This window comes from Nerophis ophidion, linkage group LG23 (assembly GCF_033978795.1).
Source record: "Nerophis ophidion isolate RoL-2023_Sa linkage group LG23, RoL_Noph_v1.0, whole genome shotgun sequence".
NCBI lineage: Eukaryota > Metazoa > Chordata > Actinopteri > Syngnathiformes > Syngnathidae > Nerophis > Nerophis ophidion.
In genome coordinates, this window is record NC_084633.1 from 17,697,244 (window position 1) to 17,718,327 (window position 21,084).

The following is a 21,084-nucleotide window of genomic DNA, read 5'->3' on the forward strand; positions in this document are numbered from 1 at the left end:
ACAATGCTGAAGAAACAACTCCATGTCATAAAACCAACACTGAACTGCACCAATTTTGTCAAGAGGAGTGGTCAAAAGTTCAACCAGAAGCTTGTGGATGGCTACCAAAAGTGCCTTATTGAAGTGAAGTGAATTATATTTATATAGCGCTTTTTCTCCAGTGACTTTACATAGTGAAACCCAATATCTAAGTTACATTTAAACCAGTGTGGGTGGCACTGGGAGCAGGTGGGTAAAGTGTCTTGCCCAAGGGCACAACGGCAGTGACTAGGATGGCGGAAGCGGGAATCGAACCTGCAACCCTCAAGTTGCTGGCACGGCCACTCTACCAACCGAGCTAAACCGCCCCACATTACAGTGAAACATGCCATATTTTTCTGATTATAATTCGCAGTTTTTTCATAGTTTTGCCGGGGGTGCGACTTATACTCTGTAGCAGGCGAGCCCACACTTTTTCTGCAGGCGAGCTACTTTTCAATCGACCAAGTCGAAGGAATCTACCTCATTCAAATATATCATTTATATTTAATTATTTATGAAAGAGACGTTTTTGTTAACACGTTAAAGGTGTTTAATGATAAGACAAGCATGTTTAACACATAGATTTATTTTATTTCATGAAGACAAGAATATAAGTTGGTGTATTACCTGATTCTGATGACTTGCATTGTGTGGAATCAGACAGTAGTACTGATAACGTCCACATTTTCAAATGGAGGAGAAAAAAGTCCTCCTCTCTTTCCAATACCACATGAAAGTGGTTAGTTTTTGACATCTTATTTGTCCAGCTTCCTACTCGTTTTTATACATTTTGCAAGAAATACATTGACGGCCAGCTCCGTAGCTTGCTAACTTGTGCACGCTAGCTTTCTGAGACTCTTATTTTGTTAGCGGATGAAGCAGGGCTTTTATTGTGAAGACAGCAACTGTGCAGTCGGTCTTTAGAGTTTTGACAGCAGGTACAGCGCGAGAGTGTTGAAATAAAAAGTGTTTCTCGCCCTCCTCTAGGTCATGTTTTCTTAATAATGATCTGGCAGCAGCCAGCGTGGATGTCAATCAAGTGACGAAAGTGACGTTGTAGTAAAGATTGATGATTACAAATTTTTAGGTTTATTTTTTTAATGCTTGGTTTGCGATCGACTGACACACCCTCCACGATCGACCGGTAGCTCGCGATCGATGTAATGGGCATCCCTGCTCTGGAGCGACTTATGTGTGAAATTATTAACACATGACAGTAAAATATCAAATAATATTATTTATCTCATTCACATAAGAGACTAGGCGTATATCAGCAATCGTCACACACACACGTCAACCGATAAAAATTTGACGGAGCCGGGTAATGGCAGAAGTACATTCAATCAATGTTTATTTATATAGCCCTAAATCACAAATGTCTCAAAGGACTGTACAAACCATTACGACTACGACATCCTTGGAAGAACCCACATTAGGGCAAGGAAAACTCACACCCAGTAGGCAAGGAGAATTCACACCCAGTGACAATGATGACTATGAGAACCTTGGAGAGGACCTCAAATGTGGGCAACCCCCCGCCCCCTCTAGGGGACCGAAAGCAATGGATGTCGAGCGGGTCCAACATGATACTGTGAAAGTTCAATCCATAGTGGCTCCAACACAGCCGCGAGAGTTCAGTTCAAAGCAGATCCAAGACAGCAGCGAGAGTCCCATCCACAGGAAACCATCCCAAGCGGAGTCGGATCAGCATCGTAGAGATGTCCCCAACACATACACTGGCGAGCGGTCCATCCTGGGTCCCGATAAGCGGTCCATCCTGGGTCCCGACTCTGGACAGCCAGTACTTCATCCATGGTCATCGGACCAAACCCCCTCCACAAGGGAGGGGGGGACAGAGGAGAAAAAGAAAAGAAGCGGCAGATCAACTGGTCTAAAAAGGAGGTCTATTTAAAGGCTAGAGTATACAGATGAGTTTTAAGGTGAGACTTAAATGCTTCTACTGAGGTGGCATCTCGAACTGTTACCGGGAGGGCATTCCAGAGTACTGGAGCCTGAACGGAAAACGCTCTATAGCCCGCAAACTTTTTCGGGGCTTTAGGAATCACTAATAAGGCGGAGTCTTTTGAACGCAGATTTCTTGCCGGGACATACGGTACAATACAATCGGCAAGATAGGATGGAGCTAGACCGTGTAGTATTTTATACGTAAGTAGTAAAACCTTAAAGTCACATCTTAAGTGCACAGGAAGCCAGTGCAGGTGAGCCAGTACAGGTATATATGTATGTATATATGTATATAAAGGTATATACAGTACAGGCGTAATGTGATCAAACTTTCTTGTTCTTGTCAAAAGTCTAGCAGCCGCATTTTGTACCAACTGTAATCTTTTAATGCTAGACATGGGGAGACCCGAAAATAATACGTTACAGTAATCGAGACGAGACGTAACAAACGCATGGATAATGATCTCAGCGTCATTAGTGGACAAAATGGAGCGAATTTTAGCGATATTACGGGGATGAAAGAAGGCCGTTTTAGTAACGCTTTTAATGTGTGACTCAAAGGAGAGAGTTGGGTCGAAGATAACACCCAGATTTTTTTTTTGGTGAAAAAAAAGATGCAACCTTTCTGCTATGAAAATTGATTATTTCAATTGCCACCAATGGTCATTTTCAAACGAAAAACCATGACAAAAATTAAATCTCCCTGAGTTGCAGTCGCTTGAATGAGAAAGGGTGGATGGATCAAAAAATGAAGAACCTACGGCTTACTAAGTGCTACATTAAGCGTCCGGATGGCTTCTTTAGAGCACACAAAGCTCCGCTTGTGATGGATAGCATGCGAGCGCAAATCACGCCACAGTTCAATCAATCAATCAATGTTTACTTATATAGCCCTAAATCACTAGTGTCTCAAAGGGCTGCACAAACCACTACGACATCCTCGGTAGGCCCACATAAGGGCAAGGAAAACTCACACCCAGTGGGACATCGGTGACAATGATGACTATGAGAACATGATACTGTGAAAGATCAATCCATAATGGATCCAACACAGTCGCGAAAGTCCAGTCCAAAGCGGATCCAACACAGCAGCGAGAGTCCCGTTCACAGCGGAGCCAGCAGGAAACCATCCCAAGAGGAGGCTGATCAGCAGCGCAGAGATGTCCCCAGCCGATACACAGGCGAGCAGTACATGGCCACCGGATCGGACCGGACTCCCTCCACAAAGGAGAGTGGGACATAGAAGAAAAAGAAAAGAAACGGCAGATCAACTGGTCTGAAAAGGGAGTCTATTTAAAGGCTAGAGCATACAAATGAGTTTTAAGGTGAGACTTAAATGCTTCTACTGAGGTAGCATCTCGAACTGTTACTGGGAGGGCATTCCAGAGTACTGGAGCCCGAAATGAAAAAGTTCTACAGCCCGCAGACTTTTTTTTGATTAAAAAATAAAATAAAAGTTTTAAACGCCATACCTGCCATCATTCCCAGAGGCTTAACCAAAACATTCCAGCCACTTGACATCTCCATGAATAGGAGCTTCAAGGCAGTCCTGCGCAGCCTTTGGGAGCAGTGGATGATGGAGGGAGAGCACAGCTTCACGGCAACCGGGAGAATGAGGCATGCAACTTCTTTGGATGTCATTGGATGGATCGACATAGGCGCCAGCGCCCCCCGCGAGCCCAAAAAGGGAATAGGCGGTAGGAAATGGATGGATGGATCGACAAAGCATGGGCTTCAGTGACAACCGAAACCATCCTGTCCGGATTCAGGAAGGCTGGAATAATTGGAACTGCAATTGACTCTGACGTAAGCGACGTACCGATAGAAGAGGAAGCGGCGCATTGTCTACCTTTTGGATTTGGCAGAGTTGTGTAGAAGCGACACCGAGGAAGAAGATTTCATTAGATTTAGCAATTAGGAGTAAGAGATTGTTTGGTAAATGTATAGCATGTTTTATATGTTATAGTTATTTGAATGACTCTTACCATAATATGTTAGGTTAACATACCAGGCACCTTCTCAGTTTATTTATGCGTCATATAACGTACACTTATTCAGCCTGTTGGATTTTATCAAATAAATTTCCCCCAAAAATGTGACTTATACTCTAGTGCAGTGGTTCTCAAATGGGGGTACGCGTACCCCTGGGGGTACTTGAAGGTATGCCAAGGGAGATGTGAGATTTTTTTTAAATATTCTAAAAAAATAGCAGCAATTCAAAAATCCTTAATAAATATATTCATTGAATAATAATTCAACAAAATATGAATGTAAGTTCATAAACTGAAAAAAAATACAACAATGCAATATTCAGTGTTGACAGCTAGATTTTTTTGTGGACTTGTTCCATAAATATTGATGTTAAAGATTTATTTTTTTGTGAAGAAATGTTTAGAATTAAGTTGATGAATCCAGATGGATCTCTATTACAATCCCCAAAGAGGACACTTTAAGTTGATGATTACTTCTATGTGTAGAAATCTTTATTTATAATTGAATCACTTATTTTTCAACAAGTTTTTAGTTATTTTTATATCTTTTTTTCCAAATAGTTCAAGAAAGTCCACTACAAATGAGCAATACGTTTTCATAACATGGTCACTACTGCCTACTTTCTCTTGTTCTTATTTTACTGTTATATTTTAATTCCCATTGTTGCTTTTTATTTTTTATTCTTATTGTAATATTTCTCTATTTTGTTTCCATTTAAACCCCCATTATTTACTTTTTACTTTTTTTTTAAATTGATCTCAACTCTGTACACTGCTGCTGGAATTTTAATTTTCCTGAAGGAACTCTCCTGAAAGAATCAATAAAGTACTATCTATCTATCTATCTATCTATCTATCTATCTATCTATCTATCTATCCAACTATCTATCTATATTTGCACTCTTATACAGTTTAGTAAGTCAGAAACTGATGACATAGTGCTGTATTTTACTTCTTTATGTCTTTTTTTCAACCAAAAATGCTTTGCTCTGATTAAGGGGTACTTGAATTGAAAAAAAATGTTCACAGGGGGTACATCACTGACAAAAAGGTTGAGAACCACTGCTGTTGTGCAACTTATTATATGTTTTTTCCTTCTTTATTATGCATTTTCGTTCGGTGCGATTTATACCCCGGAGCGACTTCTAATCCGAAAAATACGGTAACCAAATATGAACATTGCTGTATGTATACTTTTGACCCAGCAGATTTAGTCACATTTTCAGTAGACCCATAATAAATTCATAAAAGAAGAAAACTTTGTGAATGTTTTTTTCTGACCAACAAGTATGTGCTCCAATCACTCTATCACAAAAAAATAAGAGTTGTATTGATTGGAAACTCAAGACAGCCATGACATTATGTTCTTTACAAGTGTATGTAAACTTTTGACCATGACTGTATAGTTTGATTTCGCTATGTGCAGAGTGTACCGCAGCTATGAACCCTGTCAAATTCAGTCGACATTTTTCAGCAGGGAAATGTATTGACAATATGTACAGTATTGTATGTGTGCATGTAATGTGTAAAACTGAATTTCAAATGCATTTGACAAACAGTGAGAGGCTTATAGGTTTTAAAGTAACACAAATAGGCATTTTATGGAATTTTATGGTTGAGCAATTCTATTTGGTGGGGATCTACTCTATGCCGATAGCGCGGTTCATCAAAAATGATTTAAAGGGGAACATTATCACAATTTCAAAAGTCTTAAAAGCAATAAAAATCTGTTCCCAGTGGCTTGTTTTATTTTTCGAAGTTTTTTTCAAAATTTTACACCTCCCGGAATATCCCTAAAAAAAGCTTAAAAGTTCTTGATTTTCCCTATTTGCGATGCGACTGTCCATTTCCCTGTGACGTCATACAGGGCTGCCAATACAGACAACATGGCGGTTACCACAGCAAGACATAGCGACATTAGCTCGAATTCAGACTCTGATTTCAGCGGCATAAGCGATTCAACAGATTACGCATGTATTGAAACAGATGGTCGAAGTATGGAGGCAGACAGCGAAAACGAAATTGAAGAAGAAATTGAAGCTATTGAGCGAATAGCTATTGACGCTATTCGGCCATAGCGTGGGTGTACCTAATGAAGTGGCCCATAGCATGGCTGCCTTATTAGCATCGCCGGTAAAATGTGCGGACCAAACGATCAGGACTTTCGCATCTTGTGACACTGGAGCAACTTAAATCCGTCAATTTGTAAGTGTTTGTTTCGCATTAAATGTGGGTGTCTAGTTTCAAATGTACATACAGCTAGCGTAAATAGCATGTTAGCATCGATTAGCGTAGCATGTTAGCATCGATTAGCTGGCAGTCATGCTGCGACCAAATATGTCTGATTAGCACATAAGTCAACAACATCAACAAAACTCACCTCTGTGATTTCGTTGACTTAATCGTTGCAAATGCATCTGCAGGTTATCCATACATCTCTGTGCCATGTCTGTCGTTTCACCGCCGGTAAAATGTGCAGACACTCTGGCACATTCAATGGGGGTCTGGCGGCAGATTTCTTGCCAGTGGTGCAACTTGAATCCCTCCCTGTTAGTGTTGTTACACCCTCCGACAACACACCGACGAGGCATGATGTCTCCAAGGTTCCAAAAAATAGTCGAAAAAACGGAAAATAACAGAGCTGAGACCCGGTGTTTGTCATGTGAAAATGTAAATGGCGGGCGTATTACCTCGGTGACGTCATCGCTAAAAGACCGATAAACAGAAAGGCGTTTAATTTGTCAAAATTCACCCATTTAGAGTTCGTAAATCAGTTAAAAAAATACATGGTGTTTTTTCTGCAACATCAAGGTATATATTGACTCTTACATAGGTTTGGTGATAATGTTCCCCTTTAAGGGCTTCACAGAATCTCTGCTTTACTTTCAGCCTATTGGCACTCAGACACTGACAGAGTTTGACGTGAAGTGGAGACATTGGCATGAGGAGGTGGACCGCTGTCTTCAGGACAACTCTTTCGCCAGCAACCCACACCTGGAAGTCGTATGCAAGGTTTGTCTTTCATAGCATCTACTGTACTCCTTTACCGGACGCAAAATTAGGTACCTGAAATAGTGGACCTCAAACCCATAGGTGTCATGTCTTCAGAAATAAAATGTAGCGTGGATAGACACTACTGTTCACTCATGGACATTAAAGGAGTAAATGGGGCTGTTGGCAACTTGCTCAAATTTATGTTTTTCTAACCAAAATATAACAAGTTATATTTTTATAACAAAATATAACAGGCCACCTACTCAGGTGGCCTAGTGGTTAGAGCAGGGATGCCCATTACGTCGATCGCGAGCTACCAGTCGACCGCGGGGGGTGTGTCAGTCGATCTCGAGCCAGTCTTTTAAAAAAAATAGACCTAAAAATGAGTGATCATCAATCTTCACCAAGACGTCACTTAAATGACATTCACGGTACCGGAGGGTCTTGTGAGATGACGCTGGCTGCTGCAAGATCATTATTATGAAAATATGACCGAGAGGAAGGCGAGAAACACTTTTTATTTCAACAGACTCTCGCGCCGTACCTTCCGTCAAAACTCTAAAGGCCGACTGCACATTTCCTATCTTCACAATAAAAGCCCTGCTTCATGCTGCCTGCGCTAACTAAATACAGAGTCTCGGAAAACTGGCGTGGACAAGCGATCCCTCAGAAAGTTGGCGTGCACATCACTTGTGCACGCCAGCTTTCCGAGACTTTTATTTTGTTAGCGCAGGCAGCATGAAGCAGGGCTTTTATTGTGAAGATAGGAAATGTGCAGTCGGCCTTTAGAGTTTTGACGGAAGGGACGGCGCGAAAGTCTGTTGAAATAAAAAGTGTTTCTCGCCTTCCTCTCTGTCATTTTTTCATAATAATGACCTGGCAGCAGCCAGCGTCATCTCACAAGACCCTCGGGTGCCGTGAATGTCAATCAAGCAAGCTACGGAATTTGCCGCCAATGTTTTTCTTGTAAAGTGTATGGAAGCTGGATGAATTAGATGCCAAAAACCAACCACTTTCATGTGGTATTGTACAGAAAGGACAACTTTTTTTCTCCTCCATTTGAAAATGTGGGCGTTATCATCATTACTGTCTGATTCCAATCAATGCAAGTCATCAGAATCAGGTAATACACCAACTTATATTCTTGTCTTTGTGAAAGAAAGACATCTATATGTGTTACACATGCTTGTATTATCATTAAACACATTTAGCTTGTTTACAAAAATGTCTCTTTCATAAATAAATAAATATAAATCATATATATAAGTGAGGTAGATCCCCTCGAGTTGGTCAATTGAAAAGTAGCTCGCCTGCAGAAAAAGTGTGGGCACTCCTGGGTTAGAGTGTCCGCCCTGAAATGGGTAGGTTATGAGTTCAAACCCCGGCCGAGTCATACCAAAGACTATAAAAATGGGTATATAAAAATGGCATTCAGCAACAAGGGTTGGAATTGGGGGTTAAATCACCAAATATGATTCCCAGGCGCGGCCACGGCTGCTGCTCACTGCTCCCCTCACCACCCAGGGGGTGATCAATGGGACGGGTCAAATGCAGAGGACAAATTTCACCACACCTAGTGTGTGTGTCACAATCATTGGTACTTTAAAGGCCTACTGAAAGCCACTACTATCAACCACGCAGTCTGATAGTTTATATATCAATGATGAAATATTAACATTGCAACACATGCCAATACGGCCTTTTTAGTTTACTAAATTGCAATTTTAAATTTCCCGCGAAGTGTCATGTTGAAAACGTCGCGGTATGATGACGCGTGCGTTTGACGTCTCGGGTTGTAGCGGACATTATTTTCCAGCCCGATCCAAGCTATAAGTAGTCTGCTTTAATCGCATAATTACACAGTATTCTGGACATCTGTGTTGCTGAATCTTTTGCAATTTGCTCAATTAATAATGAAGAAGTCAAACTAAAAAGATGGAGGTGGGAAGCTTTTAGCCTTTAGCCACAAAAACACAGCTGGTGTTTCCTTGTTTAAAATTCCCGAAGGTGAAGCTCTACTATGGAACAGGGCGGTCAAGCGAACATGGATCCCGACCGACCACATGTCAACCGGCAGTTTTCGTTGAGAAAATTGTGGTAATAAGTTGGCTCTTACCGTAGACATCAGCGGAGCTTCCGTCCTGCTGCAGCTGCATGACTTCCCTCAGAGACACTCGCGGTCAACAAACCCGTGGCCACACAACTCCGACTTTCAGGTACTATTTAATGTCACTAAAACACTAGCAACACAATAGGCAGATAAGGGATTTTCCAGAATTATCCTAGTAAATGTGTCTAATAACATCTGAATCGCTCCCACTGCAATCGCCTTTTTTATTTTGTATTTTTTTTCTAGTCCTTCACTCTAAATTTCCTCATCCACGAATCTTTCATCCTCGCTCAAGTTAATGGGGAAATTGTCGCTTTCTCAGTCCGAATAGCTCTTGCTGCTGGAGGCTATGATTCTAAACAATGTGAGGAGCCCTACAACCCGTGATGTCACGCGCACATCGTCTGCTACTTCCGGTAAAGGCAGGGCTTTTTTATTAGCGACCAAAAGTTGTGAACTTTATCGTCGATGTTCTCTACTAAATCCTTTCAGCAAAAATATGGCAATATCGCGAAATGATCAAGTATGACACATAGAATGGACCTCCTATCCCCGTTTCAATGAGAAAATCTCATTTCAGTAGGCCTTTAACTTGAACTTTAGCTTAACATACCATCAGTTGTTTTACAGAACATATACAGTACAGGCCAAAAGTTTGGACACACCTTCTCAATCAATCAATCAATCAATCAATGTTTACTTATATAGCCCTAAATCACTAGTGTCTCAAAGGGCTGCACAAACCACTACGACATCCTCGGTAGGCCCACATAAGGGCAAGGAAAACTCACACCCAGTGGGACGTCGGTGACAATGATGACTATGAGAACCTTGGAGAGGACCACATATGTGGGCAACCCCCTCCCACCTCTAGACCAGTGGTTCTCAACCTTTTTTCAGTTATGTACCCCCTGTGAACATTTTTTTTAAATTCAAGTACCCCCTAATCAAAGCAAAGCATTTTTGGTTGAAAAAAAGAGATGAAGAAGTAAAATACAGCACTATGTCATCAGTTTCTGATTTATTAAATTGTATAACAGTGCAAAATATTGCTCATTTGTAGTGGTCTTTCTTGAACTATTTGGAAAAATAAAAATAACTAAAAACTTGTTGAAAAATAAACAAGTGATTCAATTATAAATAAAGATTTTTACACATAGAAGTAATCATCAACTTAAAGTGCCCTCTTTGGGGATTGTAATAGAGATCCATCTGGATTCATCAACTTAATACTAAACATTTCTTCACAAAAAAAGAAATCTTTAACATCAATATTGATGGAACATGTCCACAAAAAATCTAGCTGTCAACAGTGAATATTGAATTGTTGCATTTCTTTTCACAGTTTATGAACTTACATTCATATTTTGTTGAAGTATTATTCAATGAATATATTTATAAATGATTTGTGTTAATTGTTGCCATTTTTAGTATATTTAAAAAAAATCTCACGTCCCCCTTGGCATACCTTCAAGTACCCCCAGGGGTACGCGTACCCCCATTTAAAAACCACTGCTCTAGGGGACCGAAAGCAATGGATGTCGAGCGGGTCCAACATGATAATGTCAACAACATTATAACAATAACAATGCGTCTCCTTTATTTTATTTTCTCTGCTCCTTGTCGAGAACATCTTATCAAATTGAGTCGAGTCCATTTATCACATCCAAGTTCAGGTGTTTAGATTTCGTAGAACAGTGCAGAAAGAGAGGCTCTTCTTGTATAGACAAGACAAAGAGGAAAGCAGGGCAGACACGGTGGAGGAGGAAAGTACGAACGTAAAAACGTTTTGATGCTGTTTCTCAGGGTCAGTGCAAGCGATTGATTTAGGGGGGCGGCATGGCGTAGTGCAGTGGTTCTCAAATGGGGGTACGAGTACCCCTTGGGGTACTTGAAAGTATGCCAAGGGGTACGTGAGATTTTTTAGAAATATTCTAAAAATAGCAACAATTCAAAAATCATTTATAAATATATTTATTGAATAATACTTCAACAAAATATGAATTTAAGTTCATAAACTGTGAAAAGAAATGCTACAATGCAACATTCCACGTTGACAGATAGATTTTTTTGTGGACATGTTCCATACATAAGTTCTCCCGGAGGTGTGAATTGAAACTCTCTCTGACAGGAGACTCTGCCAGACGTTCCCAGCAGACCCTTACCATGCGCTTGGGCCTGCCAGGTCTGTCCGGCATCCTCCCCCACCATCGCAGCCAACTCACCACCAAGTGGTGATCGGTAGAAAGCTCCGCCCCTCTCTTCACCCGAGTGTCCAAAACATGAGGCCGCAAATCCGATGACACAACTACAAAGTCGATCATGGAACTGCGGCCTAGGGTGTCCTGGTGCCAAGTGCACATATGGACACCCTTATGTGTGAACATGGTGTTCGTTATGGACAATCCGTGTCGAGCACAAAAGTCCAATAACAAAACACCACTCGGGTTTAGATCCGGGCGACCATTCTTCCCAATCACGCCTCTCCAGGTTTCACTGTCGTTGCCAACATGAGCGTTGAAGTCCCCCAGTAGGATAAGGGAATCGCCCGGGGGAGCACTTTCCAGTACTCCCTCGAGTGTACCCAAAAAGGGTGGGTACTCTGAACTGCTGTTTGGTGCGTAAGCACAAACAACAGTCAGGACCCGTCCCCCCACCCGAAGGCGGAGGGAAGCTAGGGAGGTGTTTAGGGCACGTCCAGTCGGCAGGAAGACCCAGGACACGTTGGGAAGACTATGTCTCCCTGCTGGCCTGGGAACGCCTCGGGATCCCCCGGGAAGAGCTAGACGAAGTGGCTGGGGAGAGGGAAGTCTGGGCTTCCCTGCTTAGGCTGCTGCCCCCGCGACCCAACCTCGGATAAGCGGAAGACGATGGATGGATGGATGGATGGTTCCATACATCTTGATGTTAAAGATTTATTTTTTTGTGAAGAAATGTTTAGAATTAAGTTGATGAATCCAGATGGATCTCTATTACAATCCCCAAAGAGAGCTATACCACTTTGTGGGCGGTTTAGCTCGGTTGGTAGAGTGGCTGTGCCGGCAACTTGAGGGTTGCAGGTTCGATTCCCGCCTCCGCCATCCTAGTCGCTGCCGTTGTGTCCTTGGGCAGGACACTTTGCCCACCTGCTCCCAGTGCCACCCACACTGGTTTAAATGTGGCTTAGATATTGGGTTTCACTATGTAAAGCGCTTTGAGTCACTAGAGAAAAGCGCTATATAAATATAATTCACTTCACTTCACTTAAGTTGATGATTACTTCTATGTGTAGAAATCTTTATTTATAATTGAATCACTTGTTTATTTTTCAACAAGTTTTTAGTTATTGTTATATTTCTTTTTTTCCCAAATACTTCAAGAAAGACCACTACACATTAACAATATTTTGCACTATAATACAATTTAATAAATCAGAAACTGATGACAAAGTTCTGTATTTTACTTTTTTATCTCTTTTTTTCAACCAAAAATGCTTTGCTCTGATAAGGGGGTACTTGAATCCAAAAAATCTTCACAGGGGGTACATCACTGAAAAAACGTTGTGAACCACTGGCGTAGTGGGTAGAGCAGCCGTGCCAGAAACCTGAGGGTTGCAGGTTCGCTTCCCACCTATTGACATCCAAATCGCTGCCGTTGTGTCCTTGGGCAGGACACTTCACCCTTTGCCCCCGGTGCCGCTCACACTGGTGAATGAATGATGAATGAATGATTGGTGGTGGTCGGAGGGGCCGTAGGAGCAAACTGGCAGCCACGTTTCCGTCAGTCTTCCCCAGGGCAGCTGTGGCTACTGATGTAGCTTACCACCACCAGGTGTGAATGAATGATGGGTTCCAACTTCACTGTGAGCGCTTTGAGTATATAACAATAGAAAAGCGCGATATAAATCTAATCCATTATTATTATTATTGATGGATTCCTTTTAATTGTAGATCCTAGTAGGGGATGAAGACACTTTGTTGGAGCACAAAGAACTGCTGAGCACCTGGTACCACTTCATGGTCACAAGACTGCTCTATTGCCACCCCACAGTCCAACCCGCAGAGTTGCATTTCTATGCACAGGTACTCCACTTTTTCTACTGCAGCGCTGTTTGTTGTTGACGCTGCTGCTTAATGTGTCTTTCGCATCCGTGTCGCTCTCCACAGTCGTGCATGACCATGTTTCTGGACCCCAGGAGCGTGCCTGAGGCGCTGGACAGCATCTTACTAGCTGCCTTTGAGTTTGACATCCACCAGGTCCTTAAAGACTGCAGGTAACGCAACTTCACATCTATTCTGCGATGACCTAGTGGTAAATCCCTAATGTTATGTGTCCCTTTTTAGCATTGCACTCAACAACTGGTGGTTTGTGGCGCATCTGACAGATCTACTCGATCACTGCCAGCTCCTCCAGTCTCACAATCTTCAGTAAGAAGCTTTTTTTGAAGGAGAAAACCGCAGTTTTTTGTTTTGCTAACATGATCATTCTTTTGTCTTTTCAGCTTTGGCTCCAACTTGAGAGAGTTCCTGCTGTTAGAATATGCGTCGGGTCTCTTCACTCATCACAGGTATTGATTATTATTATTTAGGGATGTGCCAATTGATTGGGTACTGATCAGTATCAGCCAATTTTTGTGAAAAAGAACTCGATCGCTATTGCCGATTCATGCCAATGACGAACTCCGATCTTCTCTGGCTGATTTATTGTTAGTCCCCCGGCTGAAAAGCAGCAAGCAGTTAATTATGTGTGTCCATACACAATGTTGAGCTGCTCCATTACAATAAATGAACAGTATCTTTTAGTATCTTAAGTGTCATTGACAATATCACTATCACTGGAGGGCGAGGATCAACCCGTTACACACTGAGACCAAGCCAGGGGCAGCCATGCTAACAACTAAGCTAGCTTGAAGCAAAACAATATATAAATGCTTAGTAAAGTTTAAAGGGGAACATTATCACAATTTTAAAAGGGTTAAAAACAATAAAAATCAGTTCCCAGTGGCCTGTTATATTTTTCGAAGTTTTTTTCAAAATGTTATACCTCCCGGAATATCCCTAAAAAAAGCTTTTAAGTTCTTGATTTTCGCTATTTGCGATGCGACTTTCCATTTCCCTGTGACGTCATACAGGGCTGCCAATACAAACAAGATGGCGGTTACCACAGCAAGATATAGCGACATTAGCTCGGATTCAGACCTGGAATTCATTGGCTTAAGCGATTCAACAGATTACGCATGTATTGAAACAGATGGTCGGAGTATGGAGGCAGATAGCGTAAACGAAATTGAAGAAGAAACTGAAGCTATTGAGCGAATAACTATTGACGCTATTCGGCCATAGCATGGGTGTACCTAATGAAGTGGCCCATAGCATGGCTGCCTTATTAGCATCGCCGGTAAAATGTGCGGACCAAACGATCAGGACTTTCGCATCTTGTGACACTGGAGGAACTTAAATCAGTCGATTGGTAAGTGTTTGTTTCGCATTAAATGTGGGTATCTAGTTTCAAATGTACATGCAGATAGCGTAAATAGCACGTTAGCATCGATTAGCATAGCATGTTAGCATCGATTAGCTGGCAGTCATGCCGTGACCAAATATGTCTGATTAGCACATAAGTCAACAACATCAACAAAACTCACCTTTGTGATTTCGTTGACTTTATTGTTGCAAATGCATCTGCAGGTTATCCATACATCTCTGTGCCATGTCTGTCTTAGCATCGCCGGTCAAATGTGAAGACACTCTGGCAAATTCAATGGGGGTCTGGCGGCAGATTTCTTGCCAGAGTTGCTACTTGAATCCCTCCCTGTTAGTGTTGTTACCTTCCAACAACACACCGTCGAGGCATGATGTCTCCAAGGTTCCAAAAAATAGTCGAAAAAACGGAAAATAACAGAGCTGAGACCCGGTGTTTGTAATCTGTTGAAAATGAAAATGGCGGGTGTGTTACCTCGGTGACGTCACGTTCTGACGTCATCGCTAAAAGACCGATAAACAGAAAGGCGTTTAATTTGCCAAAATTCACCCATTTAGAGTTCGGAAATCGGTTAAAAAAATACATGGTCTTTTTTCTGCAACATCAAGGTATATATTGACGCATAGGTTTGGTGATAATGTTCCCCTTTAAGAAGTGAAGATGGGACCGCTTTGCAGCAGAAAAAAACAGTCATTACAGGAAATTAGAAAGTACAGTGAAGTCCTTGATTTATGAACTTAATTTTTTTTAAACATGGTTTGCCAACTGAAAAGTTTGTGTAGTAAAACAGAGTTTTCCCATCCACAGGTCTCTATTTGATTAAAAATGCACACTTTTATGACACTATACTAGAGCTGGGCGATATGGCCTTTTATTAATATCTCGATATTTTTGGGCCATGTCACGATACACGATATATATCTCAATATTTTTGTTTTGCCTTGAATGAACACTTGATGCATATAATCACAGCAGTATGATGATTCTATGTGTCTACATTAAAACATTCTTGTTCTTACTGCTTTAATATATGCTCATTTTAAACTTTCATGCAGAGAGGGAAATCACAACTAAGTCAATTTACCAAAAATGTATTTATTAAGCAGTGTCACAAACATTCATGTCATTTCCTAAACAGAAAGTGCAAGATTGTCAGAGACATTTTAAAACAAGCTATGAGTGCACTTTTGTGCATGATGTCACCAAGATGACATATCAAAACAACACTCAATTAAAGTGCACTTTTTGTACAGAACGCCACTACAATAGTTTAAAACTAATAAAGTGCACTTTTGTGCATGATGTCACTAAGATGACATATCAAAACAACACTAAATTAAAGTGCACTTTTTGTACAGAACGCCACTACAATAGTTTAAAACTAATAAAGGGCACTTTTGTGCATGATGTCACACAAGATGACATATCAAAACAACACTAAATTAAAGTGCACTTTTTGTACAGAACGCCACTACAATAGTTTAAAACTAATAAAGTGCACTTTTGTGCATGATGTCACTAAGATGACATATCAAAACAACACTAAATTAAAGTGCACTTTTTGTACAGAACGCCACTACAATAGTTTAAAACTAATAAAGTGCACTTTTGTGCATGGTGTCACTAAGATGACATATCAAAACAACACTAAATTAAAGTGCACTTTTTGTACAGAACGCCACTACAATAGTTTAAAACTAATAAAGGGCACTTTTGTGCATGATGTCACACAAGATATTTCAAAAACTGACAAATAAAAATGAGAATGCATAACAGGAAATCAAATAGTGTATTTCCTTTGTTTTGTGGTAGGTTCCTGCAGACGTTTTGTTGATTTTTTTTTCATAAGGTGTTGATGTGGAAATAGTTGCTTCGGCATTTTGTGGGTGTGGCACCGAACGGAGATGTTGAAATGCAGTTTCAAGCACTCTTCAATCTCTAGCGGGTGACTTTTCAAATGATGCTACAAATTAGCAGTGCTGCTACTTTTTGTAGCAACGCTCTTGCCGCATAATTGTTCAACATATTCCCGCTTGAAGCCAAACCATCGCCAGACGCTGTTTTTCTTGGGAATTAATTCTTCTTTCATTTGTTACCAGATTCGCACCTTCTTTTTCTCATATTACCACTCGCAACAGACCGTTAGCATCACAGCTAATGTTACCCATGTCGCTACCTCTCTGCTCGGGGAGGGCGTGTGACATTGCACGCGTGACGTATGTAAGAAGGTGTGCTTGTTTATGTCTCTGTGAGAAGGAGAAACAAGAAATAGTGGGAAACGCATGTATTGTAATGCCCGCAGCTAAAAGCAACTGCGTGAGAACGTATACTCGAATATCACGATATAGTCATTTTTTATATCGCACAGAGACAAACCTGTGATATATCAAGTAGCCCAACCCTAATATATACTGTATATATATATATATATATATATATATATATATATATATATATATATATATATATACCGTATATTTCGGACTATAAGTCACAGTTTTTTTCATAGTTTGGCCAGGGGTGCGACTTATACTCAGGAGCGACTTATGTGTGAAATTATTTACACATTACATTAGTAAAATATCAAATAATATTATTTAGATCATTCACGTAAAAGACTAGACGTATAAGATTTCATGGGATTTTGCGATTAGGAGTGACAGATTGTTTGGTAAACTTATAGCATTTTCTATGTTATAGTTATTTGAATGACTCTTACCGTAATATGTTACGTTAACATACCAAACACCTTCTCAGTTGGTTATTTATGCGTCATATAACGTACACTTATTCAGCCTGTTGTTCACTATTCTTTATTTATTTTAGATTGCCTTTCAAATGTCTATTCTTGGTGTTGGGTTTTATCAAAATAATTTCCCCAAAAAATGCGACTTATACTCCGAAAAATACGGTATATGTCAAACCAAGATAACAAATTGGTAAGGGCTTAACAATCTATTTTTTTATCTAAACAACACAACAGCCCGCCGGCCTAACTGTCAATGCGTGCACACACACAAAAGTCTGTACCGCTTGCTTTGGTGTTCTTCAAAACGTGCCCAACCACGTTGCTGCAATGAAAAACAAAAAAAATGAAAGTGCTTTTTACCTTGCGTCGGTTAATATTTGTGACATTTTTTTTTAATGGTCTGGGAGTTTCAGAGTTATAAACGCCGATCCTTCATTGGCTTGTGTCCCGGTTGTGTATTCTCCTCAGCTGTGTTATACGTCCGCAGAGAGACCTTTTTCCAAAAAAAAGCCCGGTTTCATTATTGTTAAAAACTTGCTGCGATAGAAGCCATGGCTGTCTGAATGGTACCTATATATTGATTCTTTGCATAGTCCATAAAGTGTAGAAATCAATATCAATGGCCAACAGTGCTGAATTATTTCTTCGTACGGGTCCACATTTCCATTGATTCTAATTTATTGTCAACAAATATCCTTCAGATGTTCCGTGGGCCGGATTGTCAAAGCTGGCAGCCCCGATCCAGCCTGCGGGGCATAGTTTGGGGACCATGTTCTCATTTATCCACACAAGCAATAGCTTTTGACCTGGTCTTGCACATTTTCTCTGTCCTTGCGAATATATTAAACCCCTTTGGCAAAGTTTACAACCCTATAAACGTTATTTTTTTATAATGGTTGCAATTGTGGAGTTGTTTCTTCCATATTTGCGAGCCAATCCGTGCGCCAGCGTGTACTCCTTGCAAATATGTAAAGAGGATTTTAACGTAGGGGCTCCGCCTCTTCAAAATAGTCCCACAGGTCTTCAAGTGGCCCAAAAAAGGATTTGAATGAATGTAGCGTTCCTACGTCGAGACATTGTTCGCACACAGAAGCATATTTGGTTCGATCTAAATTTTCGTACGCAGAAAAGTATGCAAATAGACGCATTCGTAAATCAAAGTTTCACTTTAGATTAATAGGAGTCTAGAGATAGAATAATTTAACAACAACTGTTAGTGTGTCTGCTTTGTAACAGTCCGTACATGACATGCATGAGGGAGGATCCATCCATAAATTGGGGTAGCATCAGTATATGATCAATACTAGAGTGAAGTGAAGTGAATTATATCTATATAGCACTTTTCTCTAGTGACTCAAAGCGCTTTACATAGTGAAACCCAATATCTAAGTTACATTTAAAGCAGTGTGGGTGGCACTGGGAGCAGGTGGGTAAAGTGTCTTGCTCAAGGACACAACGGCAGTGACTAGGATGGCGGAGGCGGGAATCGAACCTGCAACCCTCAAGTTGCTGGCACAGCCGCTCTACCAACCGTGATTATGTCGATATTTGTGTTGTCTCAAAATCTTTTTTTTTGTGTGTTTGCAAATTCACTGAAAAATGCCTCGGACAGAGGAGGACTTTGAGGGAAAAATTATTTCAATGAGTACTAGATAGTAGGGGTGTAACGTTACACAAAAATTTCGGTTCGATACGTACCTCGGTTTAGAGGTCACAGTTCGGTTCATTTTCGGTACAGTAAAAAAAACACAAAATATAAATTTTTGGTTATTTATTTACCAAATTTGTAAACAATGGCATAACATACATATACACACAGGGTCCGTTGCCAGGGTTACTGTAGTCAACATGTATAAAATAAAAACTAAATAAGATAAGGCTCAGAATGGTTTCTTAACGAAACATTTCTACATATAAAGTGCTTTTTTGATTGATCGATTGATTGAGACTTTTATTAGTAGATTGCACAGTTCAGTACATAGTCAGTACAATTAACCACTAAATGGTAACACCCCAATAAGTTTTTCAACTTGTTTAAGTTGGGGTCCACGTTCATCAACATTAAACTGCCTCCAGTTGTTGCTCAGAAGAAATAAAATGACAAAACTTATCTTCTACATATAAAAAATGCAACATTAAACAGTTTCAAGTCAACTCAGCCTCAGATTAATGCACCCCCTCCCAGCCTGGCTAACTTGGCAGTAAAGGATATATGGGCTTATTGTTGTTCCACCATAGAAGTGGGTCAAAATCTAGTTTTAATGCAATACAGCAACCCCCTGCAACCCCGAACGGGACAAGCGGTAGAAAATGAATGGATGGATGGTTTTGAATGTGCTGCTATAAAAACATTTGTTATTGCTTTAGCCCTGCCTGGCTGGCCGAGGAGAGGCTGCTTGAATGCAGTGTTTGCACCACGCTCCTCTTTCTTTTCCTTAAAGTGAGGTTGACTTGGGGGTGGTGCCGCTTCAAATGGGTTAGCATGTTTGACGTGTTGGCAGAAGCGTACCCTACTGCTGCTGAACAATGTCGGCAGACCTCCGTCCTCCATTGTTGTATTGCACCGCGGAGTCGAAGTGTTCCCATAGGGGAGATGTTAACAAAGCAGGAGGGTCTTCCAGCTCTGGCTTTTGCATGTTGTCCTAGCCCGGTCGCTGCTAGCCTGCCGTGTGTTGTGCCTCGCTCTGCATTGTTTACACAACGTGCGGTGCGCTACCTAATATGTCCGTGTGGAAACTCGTTTGGTACACCGCCGAACTGAACCGAAACGGTTCAATACAAATACACGTACCGTTACACCCCTACTAGATAGTCAATTTTTGCTTTTGTTTAGTTATTGGGTACTATTGACTTCATTTTGCTCAAACAGTTGTATGTAATAAAATAGAATAAGACACAAGTTTAAATATTGTGTTGATATTCTCAAGCTGTCAATAGCCCTTATCATAAATAAATGTAACAATTTGAAGTTAATACATGTGATCAGTATTGCCCGATCTCACTCTTGGATGATCGGTATTAGAACGGGCAGCACAAAACTGATTGAAATGTCTCCATTATTATTATTATTATTATTACTCACAGGACAGACTCCTTACCATTGTTTATGTTTTCTGTTTGCAGTCTGTGGCAACTGGCTGTGGACTACTTTGACCACTGCCCAGAGTTTGGCCGAGTCTACCTGGAACTGCAGATGGAGCGCATCCCTTTAGACACGGAGCGCAAAGCCCTCAAGGTGCTAAGGATCTGTGAGAAAAGGCAGATGTCAGAACAAGGTAGCACTTTGACGCTTCAACGCCAGCCTTTCTTAATAAATCAACTCAACCTAACATGAATAATTTCCCGTCTTGTATTCAGTGCGGAGCATTTGCAAGATCATGGCCATGCGGGCCCTGAGGAACAACAGACTTGGTTCTGCTCTTTCCTGGAGCATCCGAGCCAAAGACGCTGCCTTTGCCACTTTAATTTCAGAGAGGTTTGTACCCTAAAACACTCTTTTATCCAAGCCTTTCCTCCTGAATAGCGTTTGTTTGTGTCAGGTTCTTGCAGGATTACTGCGCTAAAGGAACCTTTTCTGATCTGGACCTCATAGACAATTTAGGCCCGGCCATGCTGCTCAGTGACAGACTCACTTTCCTCGGTATGCGCACACACACACACACACACACTTTTGTGTTTTCAACCTTCTTGAGACCTCCAAAAAATGCCTACTTCTTTAGGACCAGCCTTTCTAGATATATAAAGATGTGTATTTACCACATTAATAATATATACAAACTGTGCAAATATAAAAA

The 21,084-nt window shown here is 40.9% G+C and overlaps 1 protein-coding gene across 1 annotated transcript in view; it reads left to right on the forward strand.

The window, feature by feature from the left end:
- nup85 (nucleoporin 85) overlaps positions 1-21,084 on the forward strand; it is a 50,091-nt gene that overhangs the window by 16,765 nt on the left and 12,242 nt on the right. Inside the window, exons 9-16 of the mRNA XM_061885063.1 lie at positions 6,867-6,989; positions 13,011-13,142; positions 13,227-13,333; positions 13,404-13,487; positions 13,562-13,627; positions 20,414-20,565; positions 20,648-20,765; positions 20,830-20,930. Of these exons, the coding sequence (XP_061741047.1) occupies positions 6,867-6,989; positions 13,011-13,142; positions 13,227-13,333; positions 13,404-13,487; positions 13,562-13,627; positions 20,414-20,565; positions 20,648-20,765; positions 20,830-20,930 (883 nt within the window). The remainder of the gene's footprint in view (positions 1-6,866; positions 6,990-13,010; positions 13,143-13,226; positions 13,334-13,403; positions 13,488-13,561; positions 13,628-20,413; positions 20,566-20,647; positions 20,766-20,829; positions 20,931-21,084) is intronic.